The 23,815-nt window shown below is 54.1% G+C and overlaps 2 protein-coding genes across 2 annotated transcripts in view; both read right to left on the bottom strand.

The window, feature by feature from the left end:
* pcif1 (phosphorylated CTD interacting factor 1) overlaps positions 1–15,601 on the bottom strand; it is a 39,665-nt gene extending 24,064 nt beyond the window's left edge. The window contains exons 1-4 of the mRNA XM_072440079.1: positions 15,472–15,601; positions 5,079–5,197; positions 4,604–4,728; positions 3,920–4,021 (exon numbers count right to left, since the gene is read on the bottom strand). Coding sequence (XP_072296180.1) covers positions 3,920–4,021; positions 4,604–4,728; positions 5,079–5,197; positions 15,472–15,557 — 432 coding nt within the window. The 5' untranslated portion in view covers positions 15,558–15,601. The remainder of the gene's footprint in view (positions 1–3,919; positions 4,022–4,603; positions 4,729–5,078; positions 5,198–15,471) is intronic.
* Positions 15,602–18,927: 3,326 nt separating this feature from the next.
* LOC140346530 (haloacid dehalogenase-like hydrolase domain-containing 5) overlaps positions 18,928–23,815 on the bottom strand; it is an 85,774-nt gene continuing 80,886 nt past the window's right edge. The window contains exons 7-9 of the mRNA XM_072432644.1: positions 21,166–21,348; positions 20,696–20,888; positions 18,928–19,106 (exon numbers count right to left, since the gene is read on the bottom strand). Coding sequence (XP_072288745.1) covers positions 18,963–19,106; positions 20,696–20,888; positions 21,166–21,348 — 520 coding nt within the window. The 3' untranslated portion in view covers positions 18,928–18,962. The remainder of the gene's footprint in view (positions 19,107–20,695; positions 20,889–21,165; positions 21,349–23,815) is intronic.

Consider the following 23,815-nt stretch of genomic DNA (forward strand, 5'->3'; position numbering starts at 1 on the left):
GAGAGAGAGGGAGAGAGGCCTACAGGGGAGAGAGAGGCCTACAGGGGAGAGAGAGAGGCCTACAGGGGAGAGAGAGAGACGCCTACAGGGGAGAGAGAGAGGGAGAGAGGCCTACAGGGGAGAGAGAGGCCTACAGGGGAGAGAGAGAGGCCTACAGGGGGGAGAGAGAGGCCTACAGGGGAGAGAGAGAGACGCCTACAGGGGAGAGAGAGAGGGAGAGAGGCCTACAGGGGAGAGAGAGGCCTACAGGGGAGAGAGAGAGGCCTACAGGGGAGAGAGAGAGAGACCTACAGGGGGGAGAGAGGCCTACAGGGGAGAGAGAGAGGCCTACAGGGGAGAGAGAGAGGGAGAGAGGCCTACAGGGGAGAGAGAGGCCTACAGGGGAGAGAGAGAGAGGCCTACAGGGGAGAGAGAGAGGCCTACAGGGGAGAGAGAGAGGCCTACAGGGGAGAGAGAGAGACCTACAGGGGGGAGAGAGGCCTACAGGGGGGAGAGAGAGAGGCCTACAGGGGAGAGAGAGAGGGAGAGAGGCCTACAGGGGAGAGAGAGGCCTACAGGGGAGAGAGAGAGACGCCTACAGGGGAGAGAGAGAGGGAGAGAGGCCTACAGGGGAGAGAGAGGCCTACAGGGGAGAGAGAGAGGCCTACAGGGGAGAGAGAGAGACGCCTACAGGGGAGAGAGAGAGGGAGAGAGGCCTACAGGGGAGAGAGAGGCCTACAGGGGAGAGAGAGAGGCCTACAGGGGAGAGAGAGAGACGCCTACAGGGGAGAGAGAGAGGGAGAGAGGCCTACAGGGGAGAGAGAGGCCTACAGGGGAGAGAGAGGCCTACAGGGGAGAGAGAGAGGCCTACAGGGGAGTGAGAGAGAGGCCTACAGGGGGAGAGAGGCCTACAGGGGGGAGAGAGAGGCCTACAGGGGGGAGAGAGAGGCCTACGGGGGAGAGAGAGGCCTACGGGAGAGAGAGAGAGACCTACAGGGGGGAGAGAGGCCTACAGGGGGGAGAGAGAGAGGCCTACGGGGGAGAGGGAGGCCTACGGGGGAGAGAGAGGCCTACGGGGGAGAGAGAGAGACCTACAGGGGGAGAGAGGCCTACAGGGGGGAGAGAGAGGCCTACAGGGGAGAGAGAGAGACGCCTACAGGGGAGAGAGAGAGGGAGAGAGGCCTACAGGGGAGAGAGAGGCCTACAGGGGAGAGAGAGAGGCCTACAGGGGAGAGAGAGAGGCCTACAGGGGGGAGAGAGAGAGGCCTACAGGGGAGAGAGAGAGGGAGAGAGGCCTACAGGGGAGAGAGGCCTACAGGGGAGAGAGAGAGGCCTACAGGGGAGAGAGAGAGACGCCTACAGGGGAGAGAGAGAGGGAGAGAGGCCTACAGGGGAGAGAGAGAGGGAGAGAGGCCTACAGGGGAGAGAGAGGCCTACAGGGGAGAGAGAGAGACGCCTACAGGGGAGAGAGAGAGGGAGAGAGGCCTACAGGGGAGAGAGAGGCCTACAGGGGAGAGAGAGAGGCCTACAGGGGAGAGAGAGAGGCCTACAGGGGGGAGAGAGGCCTACAGGGGGGAGAGAGGCCTACAGGGGGGAGAGAGAGGCCTACGGGGGAGAGAGAGGCCTACGGGGAGAGAGAGGCCTACGGGGGAGAGAGAGGCCTACGGGGGAGAGAGAGGCCTACGGGGGAGAGAGAGGCCTACGGGGGAGAGAGAGGGGTCTACAGGGGAGAGAGGGGGGCCTACAGGGGAGAGAGGGGGGCCTACAGGGGAGAGACACCGAGAGAGGCCTACAGGGGAGAGACACTGAGAGAGGCCTACAGGGGGAGAGACACCGAGAGAGTTCTACAGGGGGAGAGACACCGAGAGAGGCCTACAGGGGGAGAGGCCTACAGGGAGAGAGACCGAGAGGGACCTACACAGAGAGACACCTACAGAGAGACACCTACACAGAGAAAGAGACCTACAGAGAGAGGCCTACAGAGAGATGCCTAGAGACCGAGTCTACAGAGGCCTACACAGAGAGAGAGGCCTACGGGGGAGAGAGAGGCCTACGGGGGAGAGAGAGGCCTACGGGGGAGAGAGAGAGAGACCTACAGGGGGAGAGAGGCCTACAGGGGGGAGAGAGAGGCCTACAGGGGAGAGAGAGAGACGCCTACAGGGGAGAGAGAGAGGGAGAGAGGCCTACAGGGGAGAGAGAGGCCTACAGGGGAGAGAGAGAGGCCTACAGGGGAGAGAGAGAGAGACCTACAGGGGGGAGAGAGGCCTACAGGGGAGAGAGAGAGGGAGAGAGGCCTACAGGGGAGAGAGGCCTACAGGGGAGAGAGAGGCCTACAGGGGAGAGAGAGGCCTACAGGGGAGAGAGAGAGACGCCTACAGGGGAGAGAGAGAGGGAGAGAGGCCTACAGGGGAGAGAGAGGCCTACAGGGGAGAGAGAGGCCTACAGGGGAGAGAGAGAGACGCCTACAGGGGAGAGAGGGAGAGAGGCCTACAGGGGAGAGAGAGGCCTACAGGGGAGAGAGAGAGGCCTACAGGGGAGAGAGAGAGGCCTACAGGGGAGAGAGAGAGGCCTACAGGGGAGTGAGAGAGAGGCCTACAGGGGGGGGAGAGGCCTACAGGGGGGAGAGAGGCCTACAGGGGGGAGAGAGAGGCCTACGGGGGAGAGAGAGGCCTACGGGGAGAGAGGCCTACGGGGAGAGAGAGGCCTACGGGGGAGAGAGAGGCCTACGGGGGAGAGAGAGGCCTACGGGGGAGAGAGAGGGGTCTACAGGGGAGAGAGGGGGGCCTACAGGGGAGAGAGGGGGGCCTACAGGGGAGAGACACCGAGAGAGGCCTACAGGGGAGAGACACTGAGAGAGGCCTACAGGGGGAGAGACACCGAGAGAGGCCTACAGGGGGAGAGACACCGAGAGAGTTCTACAGGGGGAGAGACACCGAGAGAGGCCTACAGGGGGAGAGGCCTACAGGGAGAGAGACCGAGAGGGACCTACACAGAGAGACACCTACAGAGAGACACCTACACAGAGAAAGAGACCTACAGAGAGAGGCCTACAGAGATGCCTAGAGACCGAGTCTACAGAGGCCTACACAGAGAGAGAGGCCTACAGGGGGAGAGAGGACTACAGAGAGAGACACCGAGAGAGGCCTACAGGGAGAGACACTTACAAAGAGAGACCTACACAGAGAGAGACGTACACAGAGAAAGAGACCTACACAGAGAGGCCTACAGGGAGAAGCCTACAGAGACCGAGAGAGCCTACACAGAGAGAGACCTACACAGAGAGAGACCTACACAGAGAGAGACCTACACAGAGAGGCCTACAGGGAGAGAGACCGAGAGAGGCCTACAGAGAGAGACCGAGAGATGCCTACAGACAGAGGCCTACACAGAGAGCTAGAGAGAGCTAGAGACCTACACCGAGAGAGGCCTACACAGAGAGGCCTACAGAGACACCGAGAGAGGCCTACAGAGAGACCGAGAGAGGCCTACAGAGAGACCGAGAGAGGCCTACAGAGAGACCGAGAGAGGCCTACAGAGAGAGACACCGAGAGAGGGCTACAGAGAGAGACACCGAGAGGCCTACAGAGAGAGAGACCGAGAGAGGGCTACAGAGTGAGAGACACCGAGAGAGGCCTACAGAGAGAGAGCTATAGAGAGCGAGAGAGACCTACACACAGAGAGAGAAAGAGAGAGGCCTACAGAGAGAGGCCTACAGAGAGAGAGCTATAGAGAGCGAGAGAGACCTACACACAGAGAGAGAAAGAGAGAGGCCTACAGAGAGAGGCCTACAGAGAGAGAGAGCTATAGAGAGCGAGAGAGACCTACACACAGAGAGAGAAAGAGAGAGGCCTACAGAGAGAGAGAGGCTTACAGAGAGAGAAAAGCCTACAGAGAGAGGAACTGTGGGTTCAGAGGGACTGTGGGCGGGGCTAGGGTTAACCTTGGGTCGTTTGTTGGCGCTCTGCTCCTCAGAGATCCTCCTCTTTCTGCCGTTAGAGTCGCCTCCTTCAGCAGGAGCAGCATTCAGGCCCAACGGGTCAGACTGAGAACCAGAACCAGAACCAGAGCGGGTCAGAACACAGAACCAGATCGGGTCAGACTGGTCACATAAGGCTCTTAATGTAATGTGGTGCCGGGGGTTCCTGTACAGGTCTTATACTGAGAGTCATGTGGTGCCGGGGGTTCCTGTACAGGTCTTATACTGAGAGTCATGTGGTGCCGCGGGTTCCTGTACAGGTCTTATACTGAGAGTCATGTGGTGCCGGGGGTTCCTGTACAGGCCTTATACTGAGAGTCATGTGGTGCCGGAGGTTCCTGTACAGGCCTTATACTGAGAGTCATGTGGTGCCGCGGGTTCCTGTACAGGTCTTATTCTGAGAGTCATGTGGTGCCGGGGGTTCCTGTACAGGTCTTATACTGAGAGTCATGTGGTGCCGGGGGTTCCTGTACAGGTCTTATACTGAGAGTCATGTGGTGCCGGAGGTTCCTGTACAGGTCTTATACTGAGAGTCATGTGGTGCCGGGGGTTCCTGTACAGGTCTTACTGCAGATGACAGACGTTTGAGTCTCAAATCTGTGCTTACAACATGGAAGGAGCTAAAAGTGTACAAAATAAAAGACTCACGATGACATCGTGCTGCCCGAGGACTGGAACCTCCCACAGACTCTGATTAGTGAATCTGTTAAAGTAATACGGACGATTCTCTCTGCGACTCCAGCATTTAGACCAACCCGCCTGCACCAGCTCATCTGAAACAGAGACCACACCAGAGATTAGACCACACCACACCAGAGATTAGACCACACCACACCAGAGATTAGACCACACCACACACCAGAGATTAGACCAAACCACACACCGGAGATTAGACCACACCACACACCGGAGATTAGACCACACCACACGCCAGAGATTAGACCACACCACACACCAGAGATTAGACCACACCACACACCAGAGATTAGACCACACCACACACCAGAGATTAGACCACACCACACACCAGAGATTAGACCACACCACACACCAGAGATTAGACCACACCACACACCAGAGATTAGACCACACCACCAGGTACAGACGACAGGTGAGGCGTTACCTGGCAGCTCAGGTGGCTTTGTGGGTGTGTTTGGAGAGAGGGGCGGGTCTTGAGAGGAGGCGGGGCCAGCGTCTGCCTTCACTGAAGTCTGATCAGTTGCCATCTTGGACTCATCCACGCTGAAATCACATTTAAACAGGATTATAAATCAAATAAATGTGCAAATCTGTGACTGAAGTTTCTAGAGAGAATATTTATGAATAAAGATAATTATTGATGAAAATAATTATCTTCTGTTCTACCAACATACACCCAGTATGTTACCTGCCCCACCAGAGACAATAGAACATTGGACTTGTTTTTTGCCAACACCAAGGAGGCTTATTCCTCTTCCCCCCTCCCTCCCCTGGGCAGCTCGGACCACAACCTTGTACATCTGAGGCCTGTGTATGAACCCATCGTGCGCAGGCAGCCTGTGGTGTCCTGTGAGGTGAGGATGTGGTCTGCTGAGAGCGAGGAGGCTCTGAGGGACTGCTTCAGCACCACTGTCTGGACTGAGCTTTATGACCCACATGGGGAGGACATCAACACCATCACAGAGTGCATCACGGACTACATCAACTTCTGTTTTGAGAACATTGTTCCCTCCCGGACGGTGCGGTGTTTTCCAAACAACAAGCCATGGATTAACCGTGAACTGAAGGCTCTGCTGAAGGAGAAGAAGAGAGCCTTCAGGTCAGGGAACAAGGAGGAGCTGAGGACTGTGCAGAAGGAGCTGAGGAGGAAGATCAGGCAGGCTGAGGCCGGCTACAAGAGGAGGATGGAGGAGCAGCTTGCAGCAAAAGAACATTCAGGGAGTGTGGAGGAGCCTGAAAACCATCTCGGGCTTCAAAATCCCCCCTGCCCAGACGGAGGGGGATCTACAGTGGGTGAATGATTTAAATGCTCACTTCTTGAGGTTTGATCGGTCACCCGCCCCTCCCCCTGCACAGCTGCATGCTCCCTCTTCCACAGCTGGACAATGCCCTGCATCTGTTCCTCTTCGCTTATCTGCCCCGGACCATCAGCTCCCCACTTCGCCTGGACTCACCCATCCCCCCAGCACACAGTCCCCCTGCTAACCACTGACTGTCACAGCAGCACAGGTGAGGAGTGAGCTGAAGAGGATTAAAGTGAGGAAGGCAGCAGGACCTGATGGCATCAGCCCCAGGCTCCTTAAGTCCTGCGCAGATGAACTGTGTGGAGTTATGGAGCATGTCCTCAACATGAGCCTGAAGCCGAGGGTGGTACCACAGGTCTGGAAGACCTCCTGTCTGGTACCACAGGTCTGGAAGACCTCCTGTCTGGTACCACAGGTCTGGAAGACCTCCTGTCTGGTACCACAGGTCTGAAGACCTCCTGTCTGGTACCACAGGTCTGAAGACCTCCTGTCTGGTACCACAGGTCTGGAAGACCTCCTGTCTGGTACCACAGGTCTGAAGACCTCCTGTCTGGTACCTGTGCCTAAGACACCGCGCCCCAAAGACTTCAACAGCTTCAGGCCAGTGGCGCTCACGTCCCACCTGATGAAGACACTGGAGCGGCTAGTCCTGGACCACCTCCGCTCCACCGTGAGCTCAGCCATGGACCCGCTGCAGTTTGCATATCGGTCTGGCATCGGAGTGGAGGACGCCGTTATCTCCCTGCTGCCCCGCTCTCTCTCTCTCACCTGGAGAAGCCTGGCAGCTCTGTGAAGATTCTGTTCTTCGATCTTTCCAGCGCCTTCAACACCATCAGCTCCTGAGGGACAAGCTGGAGACGGTTGGTGTGGAGTATGACCTGGAAGAGTGGATCCTGGACTACCTCACGGACCGACCCCAGTTTGTGAGAGCCCGGGACTGTGTGTCTGACACTCGGACCTGCAGTGTGGGGAACCTGCAGTGTGGGGGCGCCCCAGGGCACTGTCCTCGCGCCCTTTCTCTTCACCCTTTACACTGCAGACTTCAGACATGACACGGACAGCTGTGTCCTGCAGAAGTTCTCTGACGACTCTGCCATCATCGGACTCATCACGGACGACGATGACGCGGAGTACAGAGGACTGGAGCAGGACTTTGTGGAACCACCTCCTCATCAACGCGGGGAAGACCAAGGAGATGGTGGTGGATTTCCGCAGACGCCACCCCACTGCCCCCTCACCAGTGAACATCCAGGGACGGGACATTGAGAGAGTGACTCATACAAGGACCTGGGTGTTCATCTGAACCACAGACTGTACAGGAAGAGCCAGAGTCGGCTCTTCCTCCTGAGGAGACTCAGGTCTTCAGGAGTGACAGGGCCACTCCTGAAGACCTTCTCTGACTCTGTGGTGCATCAGCTCCTGTAGGTGTGGCCTGCTGGAGCAGCAGCATCACAGGGAGAGAGAGGAAGAGGCTGGACAGAGTCATCAAGAAGTCCAGCTCCGTCCTGGGCTGTGCTCTGGACTCGGTGCAGGAGGTGGGGGACAGGAGGGTCCTGGCTAGATTCACATCTATGCTGGACCATGAATGTCACCCCCTGCAGGACACTCTCTCCGCTCTGGAGAGCAGCTTCAGTGAGAGACTGATCCACCCTCGATGTGTGAAGGAAAGGTTCCGTAGGTCTTTCCTTCCTGCTGCTGTCAGACTTTATAACAAACACTGTTAGTCCTGAACACTCGCAATACTGACCTAACCTAATACTGATGTGCAATTCTGTCATATGTGCAATTACTGTTGTGATTCATGTGCAATTCATGTGCAATTACTGTAAAATTCATGTGCAATCCATGTGCTGTCGTGACACATATTCATGTGCAATTACTGTCATGATCACATGACATGGTATTTATTTATTTATTTATTTATTTGTCTATGGGAGTTTTTATTTGTTTATAGGAGATCTTCTACTGAAAGTGTTTTTCAGACTTCCTATAAGTGATCTGTTCTTCTGGATCTTCCTGCGTTGCACCAATGAAATTTCCCCATGTGGGACAATAAAGGAATATCTTATCTTATCTTATCAGAAGTAGTTTATTCTTTTTTGACATTTTGATTAAATAATGTCACGGTCTTTGTTATAAAAGGTCTTTTTGAGTCAGTTTAGTCCAGAAAAACATTCACTTTAGAGGAATACAAATCCAGGGTTTATACTCGTCACGGTTACTCTGATCGTTACGGGGTTTATACTCGTGACGGTTACTCTGATCGTTACGGGGTTTATACTCGTGACGGTTACTCTGATCGTTACGGGGTTTATACTCATCACGGTTACTCTGATCGTTACGGGGTTTATACTCGTCACGGTTACTCTGTGATCGTTACAGGGTTTATACTCGTCACGGTTACTCTGATCGTTACAGGGTTTATACTCGTCACGGTTACTCTGATCGTTACGGGGTTTATACTCGTCACGGTTACTCTGATCGTTACAGGGTTTGTACTCGTCACGGTTACTCTTATCGTTACAGGGTTTATACTCGTCACGGTTACTCTGATCGTTACAGGGTTTATACTCGTCACGGTTACTCTTATCGTTACAGGGTTTATACTTGTCACGGTTACTCTGTGATCGTTACGGGGTTTATACTCGTCACGGTTACTCTGTGATCGTTACAGGGTTTATACTCGTCACGGTTACTCTGATCGTTACAGGGTTTGTACTCGTCACGGTTACTCTTATCGTTACAGGGTTTGTACTCGTGACGGTTACTCTGATCGTTACGGGGTTTATACTCGTGACGGTTACTCTGATCGTTACGGGGTTTATACTCGTCACGGTTACTCTGATCGTTACGGGGTTTATACTCGTCACGGTTACTCTGTGATCGTTACAGGGTTTATACTCGTCACGGTTACTCTGTGATCGCTACGGAGTTTATACTCGTCACGGTTACTCTGATCGTTACGGGGTTTATACTCGTCACGGTTACTCTGATCGTTACGGGGTTTATACTCGTCACGGTTACTCTGATCGTTACGGGGTTTATACTCGTCACGGTTACTCTGATCGTTACGGGGTTTATACTCGTCACGGTTACTCTGATCGTTACGGGGTTTATACTCGTCACGGTTACTCTGTGATCGTTACGGGGTTTATACTCGTCACGGTTACTCTGATCGTTACGGGGTTTATACTCGTCACGGTTACTCTGATCGTTACGGGGTTTATACTCGTCACGGTTACTCTGATCGTTACGGGGTTTATACTCGTCACGGTTACTCTGATCGTTACGGGGTTTATACTCGTCACGGTTACTCTGTGATCGTTACGGGGTTTATACTCGTCACGGTTACTCTGATCGTTACAGGGTTTATACTCGTCACGGTTACTCTGATCGTTACGGGGTTTATACTCGTCACGGTTACTCTGATCGTTACGGGGTTTATACTCGTCACGGTTACTCTTATCGTTACAGGGTTTATACTCGTCACGGTTACTCTGTGATCGTTACAGGGTTTATACTCGTCACGGTTACTCTGTGATCGTTACAGGGTTTATACTCGTCACGGTTACTCTGATCGTTACAGGGTTTGTACTTGTCACGGTTACTCTTATCGTTACAGGGTTTGTACTCGTGACGGTTACTCTGATCGTTACGGGGTTTATACTCGTGACGGTTACTCTGTGATCGTTACGGGGTTTATACTCGTCACGGTTACTCTGATCGTTACAGGGTTTATACTCGTCACGGTTACTCTGATCGTTACAGGGTTTGTACTCGTCACGGTTACTCTGATCGTTACGGGGTTTATACTCGTCACGGTTACTCTGATCGTTACAGGGTTTGTACTCGTCACGGTTACTCTTATCGTTACAGGGTTTATACTCGTCACGGTTACTCTGTGATCGTTACAGGGTTTGTACTCGTCACGGTTACTCTGTGATCGTTACAGGGTTTGTACTCGTGACGGTTACTCTTTGATCGTTACGGAGTTTATACTCGTCACGGTTACTCTGATCGTTACGGGGTTTATACTCGTCACGGTTACTCTGATCGTTACGGGGTTTATACTCGTCACGGTTACTCTGATCGTTACGGGGTTTATACTCGTCACGGTTACTCTGATCGTTACGGGGTTTATACTTGTCACGGTTACTCTGATCGTTACGGGGTTTATACTTGTCACGGTTACTCTGATCGTTACGGGGTTTATACTTGTCACGGTTACTCTGATCGTTACGGGGTTTACACTCGTCACGGTTACTCTGTGATCGTTACAGGGTTTACACTCGTCACGGTTACTCTGTGATCGTTACAGGGTTTATACTCGTCACGGTTACTCTGATCGTTACAGGGTTTGTACTCGTCACGGTTACTCTTATCGTTACAGGGTTTGTACTCGTCACGGTTACTCTTATCGTTACAGGGTTTGTACTCGTCACGGTTACTCTTATCGTTACAGGGTTTATACTCGTCACGGTTACGCTGATCGTTACGGGGTTTATACTCGTCACGGTTACTCTGATCGTTACGGGGTTTATACTCGTCACGGTTACTCTGTGATCGTTACGGGGTTTATACTCGTCACGGTTACTCTGTGATCGTTACAGGGTTTATACTCGTCACGGTTACTCTGTGATCGTTACAGGGTTTATACTCGTCACGGTTACTCTGTGATCGTTACAGGGTTTATACTCGTCACGGTTACTCTGATCGTTACAGGGTTTATACTCGTCACGGTTACTCTGATCGTTACAGGGTTTATACTCGTCACGGTTACTCTGATCGTTACAGGGTTTATACTCGTCACGGTTACTCTGATCGTTACAGGGTTTACACTCGTCACGGTTACTCTGATCGTTACAGGGTTTACACTCGTCACGGTTACTCTGATCGTTACAGGGTTTACACTCGTCACGGTTACTCTGTGATCGCTACAGGGTTTATACTCGTCACGGTTACTCTGATCGTTACAGGGTTTATACTCGTCACAGTTACTCTGATCGTTACAGGGTTTATACTCGTCACGGTTACTCTGATCGTTACGGGGTTTGTACTCGTCACGGTTACTCTTATCGTTACGGGGTTTGTACTCGTCACGGTTACTCTTATCGTTACAGGGTTTGTACTCGTCACGGTTACTCTTATCGTTACGGGGTTTATACTCGTCACGGTTACTCTGATCGTTACGGGGTTTATACTCGTCACGGTTACTCTGATCGTTACGGGGTTTATACTCGTCACGGTTACTCTGTGATCGTTACGGGGTTTATACTCGTCACGGTTACTCTGAACGTTACGGGGTTTATACTCTTCACGGTTACTCTGATCGTTACGGGGTTTATACTCGTCACGGTTACTCTGATCGTTACGGGGTTTATACTCGTCACGGTTACTCTGTGATCGTTACGGGGTTTATACTCGTCACGGTTACTCTGTGATCGTTACGGGGTTTATACTCGTCACGGTTACTCTGATCGTTACGGGGTTTGTACTCGTCACGATTACTCTGTGATCGTTACGGGGTTTATACTCGTCACGGTTACTCTGTGATCGTTACGGGGTTTATACTCGTCACGGTTACTCTGTGATCGTTACGGGGTTTGTACTCGTCGCGGTTACTCTTATCGTTACAGGGTTTATACTCGTGACGGTTACTCTGATCGTTACGGGGTTTATACTCGTCACGGTTACTCTGTGATCGTTAAGGGGTTTATACTCGTCACGGTTACTCTGATCGTTACGGGGTTTATACTCGTCACGGTTACTCTGTGATCGTTACGGGGTTTATACTCGTCACGGTTACTCAGTGATCGTTACGGGGTTTATACTCGTCACGGTTACTCAGTGATCGTTACGGGGTTTATACTCGTCACGGTTACTCTGTGATCGTTACGGGGTTTATACTCGTCACGGTTACTCTGATCGTTACGGGGTTTATACTCGTCACGGTTACTCTGTGATCGTTACGGGGTTTATACTCGTCGCGGTTACTCTGTGATCGTTACGGGGTTTGTACTCGTCGCGGTTACTCTGATCGTTACGGGGTTTATACTCGTCACGGTTACTCTGATCGTTACGGGGTTTATACTCGTCACGGTTACTCTGATCGTTACGGGGTTTATACTCGTCACGGTTACTCTGATCGTTACGGGGTTTATACTCGTCACGGTTACTCTGATCGTTACGGGGTTAATACTCGTCACGGTTACTCTGATCGTTACGGGGTTTATACTCGTCACGGTTACTCTGATCGTTACGGGGTTTATACTCTTCACGGTTACTCTGATCGTTACGGGGTTTATACTCGTCACGGTTACTCTGTGATCGTTACGGGGTTTATACTCGTCACGGTTACTCTGATCGTTACGGGGTTTATACTCGTCACGGTTACTCTGATCGTTACGGGGTTTATACTCGTCACGGTTACTCTGATCGTTACGGGGTTTACACTCGTCACGGTTACTCTGTGATCGTTACGGGGTTTACACTCGTCACGGTTACTCTGATCGTTACAGGGTTTATACTCGTCACGGTTACTCTGATCGTTACAGGGTTTATACTCGTCACGGTTACTCTGATCGTTACAGGGTTTATACTCGTCACGGTTACTCTGATCGTTACAGGGTTTATACTCGTCACGGTTACTCTGATCGTTACAGGGTTTATACTCGTCACGGTTACTCTGATCGTTACAGGGTTTATACTCGTCACGGTTACTCTTACCGTTACAGGGTTTGTACTCGTCACGGTTACTCTGATCGTTACAGGGTTTATACTCGTCACGGTTACTCTGATCGTTACAGGGTTTGTACTCGTCACGGTTACTCTTACCGTTACAGGGTTTGTACTCGTCACGGTTACTCTTATCGTTACAGGGTTTATACTCGTGACGGTTACTCTGATCGTTACAGGGTTTATACTCGTGACGGTTACTCTGATCGTTACGGGGTTTATACTCGTCACGGTTACTCTGATCGTTACGGGGTTTATACTTGTCACGGTTACTCTGTGATCGTTACAGGGTTTATACTCGTCACGGTTACTCTGATCGTTACAGGGTTTGTACTCGTCACGGTTACTCTGATCGTTACAGGGTTTATACTCGTCACGGTTACTCTGTGATCGTTACAGGGTTTATACTCGTCACGGTTACTCTGATCGTTACGGGGTTTATACTCGTCACGGTTACTCTGATCGTTACGGGGTTTATACTTGTCACGGTTACTCTGTGATCGTTACAGGGATTATACTTGTCACGGTTACTCTGATCGTTACGGGGTTTATACTTGTCACGGTTACTCTGATCGTTACAGGGTTTATACTTGTCACGGTTACTCTGATCGTTACGGGGTTTATACTCGCCTCACAGTGCAATTCTACCGTGTGCAGAGGGTACGTTTTGCTCCGGGAAACTTGATGTATTTCATTGAATTAATACGTTTTTAAACCAAACAAAGGGCGCTTGTTCGTCAAACACTGGTTGCGAATGTGATTTTGTGCGAGTGTATGCGTTAATTCAATGAAATACATACTATGTAGACCTAATGTAAGTGTATGACCATGTTAGCTTGCGATGTGCGCAGCTCACGTGCATTTTTATTTTATAGGTAGTGCAGTGTGAAGGCATAAATGCTGTAATGTTTTGTGCCACAGGTATGTTTTGCTTTTGTTTTGCAATGTCTGTTTTTAATTTGTGCATATTTAACCCCATATCCATGTAAATTGTAAGAAAAATGTTAATTGCTCAACTGTATTATTTGGTTACTGTGTATGATGTAGGTTCCCTCGCAAGGCAATTCTACCGCGTGCCGAGGGGAGCCGGTATTGCAGTGTGGAGGCATAAATGCTTCAATGTTTTGTGCCACAGACAATAAAAGTTTGATGACAACTCCCTGCTCCTCGGTTCTGCATACGGCGTGCTGTTACACACCCGTTACATGTATCATCTGGACAACAAGATGTTTGCGTCTCAATCTGTCCAAATATTTACATTCAAAGTCTATGTAAAGGAGCGTCCGGGGCGTCTGTCTTCAAATGTACAGACGTCCAACTTCTCACGCCAGGCGCCATTTGACGCCGCGGTGTGTACGTAGCATGAGAACTCCCGTCCACCGCTGAGGCGCTTGTGTGTTTACCATATTTAAAAAGATAAATAAAACTTTAAAAATGTCTCTCCAGCACCCCCTGCAAAGTTATTATGAGACGGAAACTATTATCTCCCATGTGACATTTCTATGCACGGCCACGCCTCCAGCTGAAGTGCACTTCCGCGGTGCAAAGGCCCTTCATCACCGCTTGCAGTTTTAACTTTTGACTTATTCTTGGAACGTGACGTAGTTTGACGCCATCATGTGGGGTTCACCCAAACGGTTCATGACGTCAGGTTATTTTAAAAAACGTGAATGATCAGGCTGAACACAGTAAGTGTTGTAAATGGTCCAATAACATTAACCCACAACACTTTTCACACATTCAAGGGCCTTAATTAATGCTAATGAACAGAATAATGCTTGATTTCTCTCATGTTCTTTACAGGAACACTCCGATCTGCCGCGGAGGCTCCGGAGCTGAACCCGAGCAGTCAAGGCTCTGACCCAGGAAACACGCTCTTTCCGCGGGGAAAGCAGAGCCCGAGTCCCGCTGAGGCTCACGGAGCTCCGGAGCGGGGAAAGCAGAGCCCGAGTCCCGCTGAGGCTCACGGAGCTCCGGAGCGGGGAAAGCAGAGCCCGAGTCCCGCTGAGGCTCACGGAGCTCCGGAGCGGGGAAAGCAGAGCCCGAGTCCCGCTGAGGCTCACGGAGCTCCGGAGCGGGGAAAGCAGAGCCCGAGTCCCGCTGAGGCTCACGGAGCTCCGGAGCGGCTCATCAATCACTGATCACGGCACAAATCCGCGGTGAATGAAAGTAAACACGTCTGCAGCTGCACGGGAGCGGAGTGCGCGGGAAGCCGCATAAAAGAGGGCGGATCGTGATAATAAATCATTCATGAGCAGGTTATTACGGGCCGTGAGGTGATTTCAGGGGTTTTGATCAGGAAAAGGCGCGTTAAACGCGCTGCTGCTTCTGTGCAAAGCGCCACAGCGCCATGGTTACACGCATGCGCCGTGAGGCCCGCGCGCACAAACACGGAGGAGGAGGCGGGAAAAGCGGGGGGAGGAAACAAAGGCTGTGGCGACACAGCTCCGAGCCCCGAGTCCTCAAACCGAGCCTGGCCCGGCCTCAGAGCGGAGCCACGGCCGCCACAGCTCTGTGTGACTCCCGCCTCCGGTACCGGGGCTTTTCTCCCGCAGAGACGAGCTCCTGAACCGAACAGTGGTGCTTGTTTAGGCGCTACACTGCACTTAAGATGGCGGACCCGCCCCTGCCACAGCGCTGCGATCCCCGCTGCACTTTACTGCGTTTATAACCAAACCGAGCTGCTCTCTGCGCGTTCAAGGCGTCCCGCCCGCAGCCCCGGAGCTTCCGCCGCTCCCCGGTGCAGCCCCGGGGCTTCGGCGGCGGCTCTGGACTCACCTGGAGCGGGTCAAAGCAGAGCGCTGCGTGTCCTGTCCGTCAGTGTCGGGTCCTCGGCTCCGCTCCCTCCCCGTCGTCTCAGACATCTTTACAGGACCCGAGGAGCCGCACTGCGCAGGCGCGGCCCTCTACCTACTTCCGGTGCACGGGCGCCGCCATCTTGGAGCGGGATTGTTTTGTTCATTTAACAGTTTCAGAAGTTTAATTGTGAAACAAGGTGAATAAACTGACTCTTGTGCGTCGTTTACCACGTGCAGAGGAGTTCTGACCTTTGTCCAGGCTTCATGTTCACACAAGCTGTCATCATTTAACATACATTTGATCCATAACACAGTAATTACACATCACAAACAGATATGCACCATTTTATTCAGGTTGAGTGTAAAAGAACAGGACAACTCACAAAACACGTATTTTATGTTTCATTCTATTTAGTGTTAATTTATGTTAAAACATGATACAACAAAAGCAGAACTCATTGTCTTGAGACAGATGAATAAAATGGGCTTAAGTGACACTTTTTATAGGACATATTTGTATGAGTGTATTATAGACGGCAAGTTTAATTGTTATCAGTTTGTTTTAAGTGTTGATCACTGAGGCTCCTGCACCGTGACGCCTGCACGCACCGTGACGCCTGCACGCACCGTGACGCCTGCACGCACCGTGACGCCTGCACGCACCGTGACGCCTGCACGCACCGTGACCGTGACGCCTGCACGCACCGTGACGCCTGCACGCACCGTGACGCCTGCACGCACCGTGACGCCTGCACGCACCGTGACGCCTGCACGCACCGTGACGCCTGCACGCACCGTGACCGTGACGCCTGCACGCAACGTGACGCCTGCACGCACCGTGACCGTGACGCCTGCACGCAACGTGACGCCTGCACGCAACGTGACGCCTGCACGCACCGTGACGCCTGCACGCACCGTGACCGTGACGCCTGCACGCACCGTGACCGTGACGCCTGCACGCACCGTGACGCCTGCACGCACCGTGACGCCTGCACGCACCGTGACGCCTGCACGCACCGTGACCGTGACGCCTGCACGCAACGTGACGCCTGCACGCACCGTGACCGTGACGCCTGCACGCAACGTGACGCCTGCACGCAACGTGACGCCTGCACGCACCGTGACGCCTGCACGCACCGTGACGCCTGCACGCACCGTGACCGTGACGCCTGCACGCACCGTGACGCCTGCACGCACCGTGACGCCTGCACGCACCGTGACGCCTGCACACAACGTGACGTGTGACGCCTGCACCGTGACGCCTGCACACACCGTGACGCCTGCACACCGTTACGCCTGCACACACCGTGACGCCTGCACACACCGTGACGCCTGCACACACCGTGACGCCTGCACACTGACGCCTGCACACACCGTGACGCCTGCACACACCGTGACGCCTGCACACTGACGCCTGCACAGACCGTGACGCCTGCACACAACGTGACGCCTGCACACACCGTGACGCCTGCACACAACGTGACGTGTGACACCTGCACACACCGTGACGCCTGCACACACCGTGACGCCTGCACACACCGTGACGCCTGCACACTGACGCCTGCACACACACTGACGCTTGCACACACCGTGACGCCTGCACGCACCGTGACGCCTGCACGCACCGTGACGCCTGCACGCACCGTGACGCCTGCACGCACCGTGACGCCTGCACGCACCGTGACGCCTGCACGCACCGTGACGCCTGCACGCAACGTGACGCCTGCACGCACCGTGACCGTGACGCCTGCACGCACCGTGACGCCTGCACGCACCGTGACGCCTGCACGCACCGTGACGCCTGCACGCACCGTGACGCCTGCACGCACCGTGACGCCTGCACGCACCGTGACCGTGACGCCTGCACGCAACGTGACGCCTGCACGCAACGTGACGCCTGCACGCACCGTGACCGTGACGCCTGCACGCAACGTGACGCCTGCACGCAACGTGACGCCTGCACGCACCGTGACGCCTGCACGCACCGTGACGCCTGCACGCACCGTGACCGTGACGCCTGCACGCAACGTGACGCCTGCACGCAACGTGACGCCTGCACGCACCGTGACGCCTGCACGCACCGTGACCGTGACGCCTGCACGCACCGTGACGCCTGCACGCACCGTGACGCCTGCACGCACCGTGACGCCTGCACACAACGTGACGTGTGACGCCTGCACCGTGACGCCTGCACACACCGTGACGCCTGCACACACCGTGACGCCTGCACACACCGTGACGCCTGCACACTGACGCCTGCACACACCGTGACGCCTGCACAGACCGTGACGCCTGCACACAACGTGACGCCTGCACACACCGTGACGCCTGCACACACCGTGACGCCTGCACACACCGTGACGCCTGCACACTGACGCCTGCACACACACTGACGCTTGCACACACCGTGACGCCTGCACACACCGTGACGCCTGCACACACCGTGACGCCTGCACACACCGTGACGCCTGCACACACCGTGACGCCTGCACACTGACGCCTGCACACACCGTGACGCCTGCACACACCGTGACGCCTGCACCATGACGCCTGCACACACCGTGACGCCTGCACACACCGTGACGCCCGCACACTGACGCCTGCACACATCGTGACGCCTGCACACACCGTGACGCCTGCACACACCGTGACGCCTGCACACACCGTGACGCCTGCACACACAGTGACGCCTGCACCGTGACGCCTGCACACACCGTGACGCCTGCACACACCGTGACGCCTGCACGCACCGTGACGCCTGCACGCACTGTGACGACGCACCGTGACGCCTGCACCGTGACGCCTGCACACACCGTGACGCCTGCACGCACCGTGACGCACGCACCGTGACGCCTGCACCGTGACGCCTGCACACACCGTGACGCCTGCACGCACCGTGACGCCTGCACCGTGACGCCTGCACGCACCGTGACGCCTGCACGCACCGTGACGCCTGCACCGTGACGCCTGCACCGTGACGCCTGCACCGTGACGCCTGCACCGTGACGCCTGCACCGTGACGCCTGCACCGTGACGCCTGCACGCACCGTGACGCCTGCACGCACCGTGACGCCTGCACCGTGACGCCTGCACCGTGACGCCTGCACCGTGACGCCTGCACCGTGACGCCTGCTCTTTACCTCGACAGTTTAAATGAGTGTTTAGTTCTCTTCTGGTTCCCAAAGTGGGGTTCCAAGATGATTTCAAGATATGTTAAAATGATTACATTGTATTTGATCTCAGTCAGTTTTAGTGAAACTGGGTCAGATAACAAACTACAGAAATAAATTCAATTAAATCTAATTTTAAATGGTTTAAAACTTGAAATTACTACAGAAATCTAATTTTGCTGTGGGTATCCCGGGTTGGGTTCATGGTTATTTCAGGGGTCCGGGCCCCCTGTATGCTCTATATACCATATGATGCTACCGTGTTAGAGGTTTGTATGGACACATCATATATGTTTCTACTCTACAGTCCTTCCCTCTGCAGGATCAGCTCCACGGCCTCCTCCACGTCCTGCACCGTGTGGTGTGGCTGCAGCAGCTCCGGCTCTAGCCCCGCCCACTGGTCTGGGGGCAGCGGGGAGGTGGGGTCAAACACACCTGTGCACACCTGAGGCAGAGCACAGGAGTCACGCTAAACACACGCTAAGCACACGCTAAGCACACACTAAACACAAGCTAAGCACACGCTAAACACACGCTAAGCATACGCTAAACACACGCTAAACACACGCTAAGCACAAGCTAAGCACAAGCTAAACACACGCTAAGCACACGCTAAGCACACACTAAACACACGCTGAGCACACGCTAAACACAAGCTAAACACAAGCTAAACACACGCTAAGCACACGCTAAACACACGCTGAGCACACACTAAACACACGCTAAGCACAAGCTAAACACACGCTAAACACACGCTAAGCACACGCTAAGCAAACGTTAAACACACGCTAAGCACACACTAAACACACGCTGAGCACACGCTAAACACACGCTAAGCACAAGCTAAACACAAGCTAAACACACGCTAAGCACACGCTAAGCATACGCTAAACACACGCTAACCACACGCTAAACACACACTATGCACAAGCTAAGCACACGCTAAGCACACGCTAAACACACGCTAAGCACACGCTAAACACACGCTAAGCACACACTAAACACACGCTGAGCACACGCTAAACACACGCTAAGCACAAGCTAAACACAAGCTAAGCATACGCTAAACACACGCTAACCACACACTAAACACACGCTATGCACAAGCTAAGCACACGCTAAACACACGCTAAGCATACGCTAAACACACGCTAACCACGCGCTAAACACACGCTATGCACAAGCTAAGCACACGCTAAACACACGCTAAGCACACGCTAAGCACACGCTAAGCACACGTTAAACACACGCTGAGCACAGGCTAAACACACGCTAAGCACAAGCTAAACACAAGCTAAACACACGCTAAGCACACGCTAAGCACACGCTAAGCATACGCTAAACACACGCTAACCACACGCTAAACACACACTATGCACAAGCTAAGCACACGCTAAGCACACGCTAAACACACGCTAAGCACACGCTAAACACACGCTAAGCACACACTAAACACACGCTGAGCACACGCTAAACACACGCTAAGCACAAGCTAAACACAAGCTAAGCATACGCTAAACACACGCTAACCACACACTAAACACACGCTATGCACAAGCTAAGCACACGCTAAACACACGCTGATTACACACTAAACACACGCTAAGCACAAGCTAAACACACGCTAAGCACACACTAAACACACGCTGTGCACACGCTAAACACACGCTAAGCACAAGCTAAACACACGCTAAACACAAGCTAAGCACACGCTAAACACACGCTGAGCACACGCTAAACACACGCTAAGCACAAGCTAAGCACACGCTAAGAACACACTAAACACACGCTAAGCACACACTAAACACACGCTGAGCACACGCTAAACACACGCTAAGCACAAGCTAAACACACGCTAAGCACAAGCTAAACACACGCTAAACACACGCTAAGCACACGCTAAACACACGCTGAGCACACACTAAACACACGCTAAGCACACGCTAAGCACAAGCTAAACACACGCTAAACACATGCTAAGCACACGCTAAACACACGCTAAGCACACGCTAAACACACGCTATGTAGTGTTACCAGGACGGAGCGGCACTCGTCAGCGCCTGACACAAGCCCCTCCTCCTCCTTGGGGACTCCTCCCATCGCTGTGGCGACTGCCTCCCCCGTCGCCATGGACACCCTGCTAGATGTTGTCATCGCTGTTACGGAATTGTGTTTGAGGAAACGGTCGTAAAGATTAGCACCGTAAATGTCTGTCAGAGGATTGTCCCTGAATGAGAAGAAGACATGAGGGACATTACACACACGGGGAGGGCATCTGACACACTCTGACTCACACGGGGAGGGCATCTGACACACTCTGACTCACACGGGGAGGGCATCTGACACACTCTGACACACACGGGGAGGGCATCTGACACACTCTGACTCACACGGGGAGGGCATCTGACACACTCTGACACACACGGGGAGGGCATCTGACACACTCTGACTCACACGGGGAGGGCATCTGACACACTCTGACACACACGGGGAGGGCATCTGACCCGATAGCGTAGATGGTCCTGAGCCTCAGGTCTGATGATGTCATCTGTGATGTCATCAGGTGTTCTGCGTAGCGATAGGTCAGAATGCTCGGTTTCCCTAGCAATGCCTCAATCTGAAGCTCCGCCCCCGCCAGCTTCTTAAAGACCGCCTCCAAACATAGCACGAAGACGCCATGACCGAACCTGCAGTAAAAGTACAGCAAAACTGGAGTACAAGTACTACTACTGCAGTGTAAGTACTATTACTGCATTAAAAGTGCTACTACTAAAGTATAAATACTATTACTGCAGCACAAGTACTACTAGTGCATTACCACCATCACTAGGACCTCAAGTGGGAGGAGCCACCATCACCTGGACCTCAAGTGGGAGGAGACACCATCACTAGGACCTCAAGTGGGAGGAGCCACCATCACCAGGACCTCAAGTGGGAGGAGCCTCCATCACCAGGACCTCAAGTGGGAGGAGCCACCATCACCAGGACCTCAAGTGGGAGTCACCATCACCAGGACCTCAAGTGGGAGGAGCCACCATTACCAGGACCTCAACTGGGAGGAGCCACCATCACCAGGACCTCAAGTGGGAGGAGCCACCATCACTAGGACCTCAAGTGGGAGGAGCCACCATCACTAGGACCTCAAGTGGGAGCCACCATCACCTGGACCTCAAGTGGGAGGAGCCTCCATCACCAGGACCTCAAGTGGGAGCCACCATCACCTGGACCTCAAGTGGGAGGAGCCACCATCACCTGGACCTCAAGTGGGAGGAGCCACCATCACTAGGACCTCAAGTGGGAGGAGCCACCATCACTAGGACCTCAAGTGGGAGGAGCCACCATCACCAGGACCTCAAGTGGGAGGAGCCTCCATCACCAGGACCTCAACTGGGAGGAGCCACCATCACCAGGACCTCAAGTGGGAGGAGCCACCATCACCAGGACCTCAAGTGGAGTCACCATCACCAGGACCTCAAGTGGAGCCTCCATCACCAGGACCTCAAGTGGGAGGAGCCTCCATCACCAGGACCTCAAGTGGGAACCACCATCACCAGGACCTCAAGTGGGAGGAGCCACCATCACCAGGACCTCAAGTGGGAGCCACCATCACCAGGACCTCAAGTGGGAGGAGCCACCATCACCAGGACCTCAAGTGGGAGGAGCCACCATCACCAGGACCTCAAGTGGGAGGAGCCACCATCACCAGGACCTCAAGTGGAGCCACCATCACCAGGACCTCAAGTGGGAGCCTCCATCACCTGGACCTCAAGTGGGAGTCACCATCACCAGGACCTCAAGTGGGAGGAGCCACCATTACCAGGACCTCAACTGGGAGGAGCCACCATCACCAGGACCTCAAGTGGAGCCTCCATCACCAGGACCTCAAGTGGGAGCCACCATCACCAGGACCTCAAGTGGGAGGAGCCACCATTACCAGGACCTCAACTGGGAGGAGCCACCATCACCAGGACCTCAAGTGGAGCCACCATCACCAGGACCTCAAGTGGGAGCCTCCATCACCTGGACCTCAAGTGGGAGTCACCATCACCAGGACCTCAAGTGGGAGGAGCCACCATTACCAGGACCTCAACTGGGAGGAGCCACCATCACCAGGACCTCAAGTGGAGCCTCCATCACCAGGACCTCAAGTGGGAGCCACCATCACCAGGACCTCAAGTGGGAGGAGCCTCCATCACCAGGACCTCAAGTGGGAGCCACCATCACCAGGACCTCAAGTGGGAGGAGCCACCATTACCAGGACCTCAAGTGGGAGCCTCCATCACCAGGACCTCAAGTGGGAGCCACCATCACCAGGACCTCAAGTGGGAGGAGCCACCATTACCAGGACCTCAAGTGGGAGCCTCCATCACCAGGACCTCAAGTGGGAGGAGCCACCATTACCAGGACCTCAAGTGGGAGCCTCCATCACCAGGACCTCAAGTGGGAGGAGCCACCATCACCAGGACCTCAAGTGGGAGGAGCCACCATCACCAGGACCTCAAGTGGGAGCCACCATCACCCGGACCTCAAGTGGGAGCCACCATTACCAGGACCTCAAGTGGAGCCACCATCACCAGGACCTCAAGTGGGAGGAGCCACCATCACCAGGACCTCAAGTGGGAGCCACCATCACCAGGACCTCAAGTGGGAGGAGCCACCATCACCAGGACCTCAAGTGGGAGGAGCCACCATCACCAGGACCTCAAGTGGGAGCCTCCATCACCAGGACCTCAAGTGGGAGGAGCCACCATCACCAGGACCTCAAGTGGGAGCCACCATCACCAGGACCTCAAGTGGGAGGAGCCACCATCACCAGGACCTCAAGTGGGAGCCACCATTACCAGGACCTCAAGTGGAGCCACCATCACCAGGACCTCAAGTGGGAGGAGCCACCATCACCAGGACCTCAAGTGGGAGCCACCATCACCAGGACCTCAAGTGGGAGGAGCCACCATCACCAGGACCTCAAGTGGGAGCCACCATCACCAGGACCTCAAGTGGGAGCCTCCATCACCAGGACCTCAAGTGGGAGGAGCCACCATCACCAGGACCTCAAGTGGGAGGAGCCACCATCACCAGGACCTCAAGTGGAGCCTCCATCACCAGGACCTCAAGTGGAGCCTCCATCACCAGGACCTCAAGTGGGAGGAGCCT

Source organism: Eucyclogobius newberryi, unplaced genomic scaffold, assembly GCF_026437365.1.
Source record: "Eucyclogobius newberryi isolate DKJ021-1_F unplaced genomic scaffold, fEucNew1.0.hap1 SCAF_11, whole genome shotgun sequence".
In the NCBI taxonomy this organism is placed as follows: domain Eukaryota; kingdom Metazoa; phylum Chordata; class Actinopteri; order Gobiiformes; family Gobiidae; genus Eucyclogobius; species Eucyclogobius newberryi.